Genomic DNA, 5,780 nt, shown 5'->3' with positions numbered 1-5,780 from the left:
TATATATATATATATAAAATATTAAATATCATTCTCATTACTCATATAATTATAAGTATCCTCTGAACGTATGTTATCGTTTCCTTGATAATCAATATCAATGATAAAGAAGACTTACTTACACCGGGGTACTCGCATGTACTCTCTTTCTCACTGTTGCAAATCCGAGACACGCACTTTGAGACACGAAATTAAAGAATTATTTATTTCCAAAACGTTTTAAACCTTTTCTTAAGTGGAAGTTACCCGCATATTATTATGTATTAAATTACATACAAAAATTTTCAAAATCTTCAAAATCTCAAACAAATTTTTAGAATATTAAATCTTATATAATCGAAAATTTTTAAGTCTTCCTGTATTTTTCAAGGCGTGATTTTAAAGCGATTTGAAAATAATTCTCTTCAATTCATTAATATGCGTTAATATTCGCAGTCTCGATTTTTGCTTATTATTAATAACGGATCATGTTTTAGCGATGCCCACTTGTTTTACGAGTTTTTATCGATGCGACAAACAAAAAAAGATTATATTTATCAGCTAAATTCACTGAAAAATGTAGAAGCAGATTTTCAAAATCTTATTACTAATAGAGAAGACTTCTTTTTAATTAACTGAAATTATAAACAGTTTTTAAAAATTAGAAAATTAATAATGCAATTAATAAAAATTAATATTTTTAAGGGAATGCTGGAACCATCTGATCGCCATCTTATCGGTAAAACTAACGTTTTTATTTCTGTTGAATTTCTTCGTAATGGTTTCACAGAATAAAAATTCTTTTTCCACGATTAAAATATACATGCTAATGTACTTGTCGCTAGTGTAGTTCATGTCCAAAGCTGGAAAAAATAAAAAAGTATAAAATTTTTTATCCATTTTTATCTCAGTATGACGACCAACGCTGAAGATAAAATGGATAAAGAAATTTGTATTTTTTCCAGCTTTGAACGTAAAATACACCAGCGACAAGTACATTAGCATATACATTTTAATCATGGAAAAGGAATTTTTATTCTGTGAAACTATGAAGTACACTACGAAGAAATTTAACAGGAACAAAAACGTCAAAAACATCAATTTTATCGGTAACACAGATGGCTTCAACATCCTCTTAATCATGAATAAAATTTTTCTATTAATACATTATAATTTAATAAATTTTATTCTACATAACAATGATAATAATAATAATAATAATAATAATAATAATAATTCTTGTAAAAGAATGAGCATCACTGGATAGTCCGTCTTTATCTTACATTATCGATTATACAATTAAAGTCCTTATAAGAGAATGTCACAGTACGGTTATTACGAAGGAATGTCTTCAAGCGTTCTCTACGTCGAACGTTTTTCGAGTATAACAAGAGCATTAGAAAAAAAGGAAGGAGGAAAAAGTGAAAGAGAAAAAAGGGAAAAGAAAAATTGATGGATGAAAGGAAGATGAAAGATAAAAATCATTGTTCGCGTTTATGATATAATAATCGACTTACGAGCTACGGACTTACAATCGGGAGAAACGAACGGTGAGAAGCTCGGACGTCTTAGAAAACTAAAGTGTTAAGAATTAAATTACAAAAATTAGCGAAATAAAAATTAAAGATAATCAACGAAATCACTTTCTCCAATATCTTGTATATGGAATGCATATAATCCTGCCGTTATCGGCATCCTGACGCCAACCATTTCATCGTACAAAGTATACTGTTCAAAATAAATAATTCCGAACAACTTTTATTTTACATATTATGTTAATAATTAAAACTTATAAAATGTGAAATAAAATTCTAATATGCAAATTATAGAATAAATAAAATTTTTAAAAAATATTTACTCATAGTTTTCAACTCATTGAAAACATTGAAATTTTATACAAGAATTTAATTTGCGAAAACGTAGGTGATAAATAACCGAGTTGTATAAAAATTACAAATCTTTAAAATTAAATTCAAGAAGAGTTACTTTCACTAGCGTCAATTAATATTTACTATAATTTTTGATTTTTATTAATTTTATCATGTGTCTACGGAACAAAAAATATATATATTTTATAAAGTGTGTGTGTGTGTGTGTGTGTTTCTTAGATATTTTTTGAAGTTCTGTATCTTGACGAAATTAAAATAACGTTGACCGTCTCTAATACTCCAAGAACCTTCAATTATTATGTACACGTTCCGAGCTTCTCGACGATCCTCCCTCCCTCGAGACGAAGAAGAAGAACGATTTTCGCCGTTTTGCTAAACCGTGCAACCGGCATCCGATGTTGTCGGCACGAACGGACTACCCTGCCGGTAGAAATCGGTCTCGTACTCCTCGACCTTCACTGGGTAATCGGTGACGCAGTTCTGTGGCTGATTAAGGGCCGGTGGAGGTTGTGGCACAAAATTTTCCTGATAACTAGGCAGATGAAGGGGCTCAGCGAACTGCTGATACGATGTTGCGTCCACGCCCTGCTTTAAACAGGTCGGACTGTGGAGACTCAGCATGTCGACCAGCCTGCGCCTCTGAGTCTCTAACTCTTGGATTTGTGACTTCAAATCCAGGTTTTGAGTCTCGAGAATTTCGGATTCCTGCACAAGGATCACCGTTTTCTCACGCTTTTTCAGTCGACACTTGGTCGCTGCAATCTTATTGCGTTCGCGTCTTCGCCGGCGTCGTTCCTCATCCTCCGGCGTCAGCTGCAAACGACAAAAAATTTCACATTTTTTTATTCTCTATTCTTCTATAATATTTTCCATTTTCTTTCAAAAGCATAAGGAAATTTCTTGGATATCTTCTTTTAGGAAATTGCAATTATTTCGATTCGTCGGGTTTGAATTAAATTTTTAAAATGATCCTGATTTTAAGATGTAAAAAACTGAGACCTAAGATTTCGACATTGAAAGGAGACCTTAAAGAAATTGTATACAATTCTGAATTTCTCTAATTTATACAAAACACAAAAACTCTAGACATTTTCATTTCTGACGTCTTCTATTTTAGAAAAGCAGATTTTTTGAATTTTCTATTTTATCATTAAAAGATTTCATTGATTTATAGATTTGTATCTTTAAGATTCAAAATTTTTAATATTCTGATTTTAAGATGTGACTAGAAATTCTTGAAAAAAATCTTAAAAGAAAAAGAAAATTCCGAATGGATGTTCCGAATGTCGTTGTTTAGAAAATCTAAATGTGAATCATTGTGAATCATTCCTATTTTGAAGTTTTGTAATTTTAATCGACAAAAATCGATGATTCAATTTAACATAAATACTTTACGTGCAAGTCGGTTTTCTGTTGAATAATAACGATAGATATATATTTCGAGAGAAGATGCTAATTGTTTGCAACTTGTTGCACTTTCGCGCACATTAGCAAGAATTAGCAAGATAAAGATATAGAGATGTTAATTAATGACGAATACGAATGAAGTTCGGCATGATTTTTGGATAATGAAATACGTGAGTTATAATGTATTAAAATACATTTCCAAAACACACAAACACACACACACACACACACACACACACACACACACACACACACACACACATTTACACATGCATTTACATACACGCGCTCTTATCATATTTTATTCATTTTTAATTTATTTATTATATATGACATATGACTTTGACGCTTTTTTTAACATTATCATGATAAAAATTTGATTTAAAAAATTCGATTTATAAAATTTACAATTCTTCACAGATTAATAAATTTCAGTATTATATACTTATGTATTACTTAAAATAAAACACAAAATCTCGTAAAATTTCACCACAAAGTTCTTATGCGATATTCATTATTTTATTTAGAGTAACAGTATTAATATTGAAATAACGTTGGCTCTGATAAAAAAATATAAGAAAATCGAAATAAAAAACAGTAGAAGAATTAAAAATATACTTATGTTTTTTTATTGTATCTCAATTACAAAAGCATGTGATCCATACCAATTAAAATATAAGCGCGTTATTTCTTCGCCCTTTCAAAATTTCGCTAATTTTATAACAATTTATACTTCGTGCTATAAGTTAGTCACACATATTTTCCATAATAGTAACCGTAGGTTTTCGACTAATCGCTCGATTCGGTCGTCTGTAACCGTAACCGTAACAATCGAGCAACGCAATTGGTCGAAAACCTTATTGTTACTGTTACGAAAAGTGTGATTAGCTTTAAATAAACGATATGCAAATTCACAAATGCCTAAATTGCCGAAACGGCTCGACACAGCATCTGTTGGAATTAATTTATTCGCGCACGCGAATAGTCGCAACAGCAGTCAAGGACATAAGAAGTATCGAAAGGATTCATCGTCTGGAATCGAGAAAATGTTTTTAAGCTATCGCCAGATTTACTAGAATGGAATTGAATCGCTATGTATTCATACATGTTTCATTCAAAACATTTAGATTGTTCGTTTTAACTGCATTTTTTTGCATTTTTTCATTTATAGTTAATGATATGTAATATATATTTCTTATAATTAATTTATTTCGTGATTTACATAAATAATAAAAATTGAAAAGAAACGAATATTTATAATTAGATTTTAAAAGAAGTAAAAAAAGTAGTGAATAACAGAAAAATTGCAACACTTTTTTCAATGGATTTCAGCTTTGCTCATAGAGCGGTTGAACGTAAATGATAAATCTATAAGTAAGAGAACCAATCTCTCCGATGAGCAGATTGCATTCCAAAACTCATCGAAAAAAAGTACTGCAATTTTTCTGTGACTCACTTTTCAGAACGTGAAAAATATAATTAAAACAACAATCCAATATACAGGATGTTTCCTCTAACTTGATCATTTAAAATATCTCCGTTGTTTTTAATGATATGAGAAAATACCAGGAGAAAATTGTTTGATTTGAAGGAAGATATTACGATGAGCAAAAAATTTTTCTTAAGATCATATTTTTTGAGATTTCAAGATCATCACCACTTTTTTAAACAAAGCTATATGATTTTTTTTACATAATATGATTCTTCTAATTATTCTGAATAAGTATTAAGGTAGTAACATCAAAAAATCAATAGTTTACGAGATATTTTATTCTAGCATATTGATATAAAATGTTAAATAACTCGTAAACTGTTAATTCTTTTTTATAATCGTACCTTAATTTACTTTTATGAATAGAATGAGTTAAATCAATAATAAGATAAATCAATTGATGAAAAGAAAACACATAGTTGCTTATTTTTTAAATTATCCATTTTGCATACATATTTTTTTAAAGCAACTATGTGTTTTCTTTTCACCAATTGATTCATCTTAATATTCTGTTCATAAAAATATTAAGGTACACACAATTTTCAAAAAATTAATACGAATAATTTATTTAATATTTTATGTCAATATGTGTCGGAATTATAAAGTATAAAATATCTTGTAAACTATTGGTTTTTTAATACTATTACCTTAATACTTTTATATGCAAAAGAATTAAAAGAATCATATTATAAAAAAAATTATACAATTCCATTTTTAAAAAGTGGAGACTTTGAAGTCTTAAAAAATATGACTATAAGAAAAATTTTTTGTTCCTCATAAGAGGTGCCCGAATCGAACATTTTCTCTTTTAATATTTTATCATTAGAAAAATAATGGAAATATTTTAGATAATTTAGATGATCAAGTTAAAAAAACATCCTATAGAATACTTTTCATCAAAATTGAACAGTATACACAATATATATATAATTAAAAGATTTTTTTAATACAATAAAATATGTAATCTATTCTATATATAATTGTTTTTAGTGAGTAGAATTGTCACTTTTCTG

General features: G+C 28.6%; 1 protein-coding gene across 2 annotated transcripts in view; it reads right to left on the bottom strand.

Annotated features, from left to right (window-relative positions):
• Positions 1–2,066: 2,066 nt before the first annotated feature.
• LOC108684893 (activating transcription factor 3) overlaps positions 2,067–5,780 on the bottom strand; it is a 31,547-nt gene continuing 27,833 nt past the window's right edge. For both annotated transcript variants that reach the window (XM_018189427.1, XM_018189428.1), the window contains exon 4: positions 2,067–2,681. In XM_018189427.1, coding sequence (XP_018044916.1) covers positions 2,241–2,681 — 441 coding nt within the window. In that variant the 3' untranslated portion in view covers positions 2,067–2,240. The remainder of the gene's footprint in view (positions 2,682–5,780) is intronic.

The sequence above is a fragment of the Atta colombica genome, unplaced genomic scaffold, assembly GCF_001594045.1.
Source record: "Atta colombica isolate Treedump-2 unplaced genomic scaffold, Acol1.0 scaffold141, whole genome shotgun sequence".
NCBI classification, from domain to species: Eukaryota; Metazoa; Arthropoda; class Insecta; order Hymenoptera; family Formicidae; genus Atta; species Atta colombica.
The sequence above is the reverse complement of the archived record's forward strand: the minus strand, read 5'-3'. Positions and strand labels throughout refer to the sequence as shown.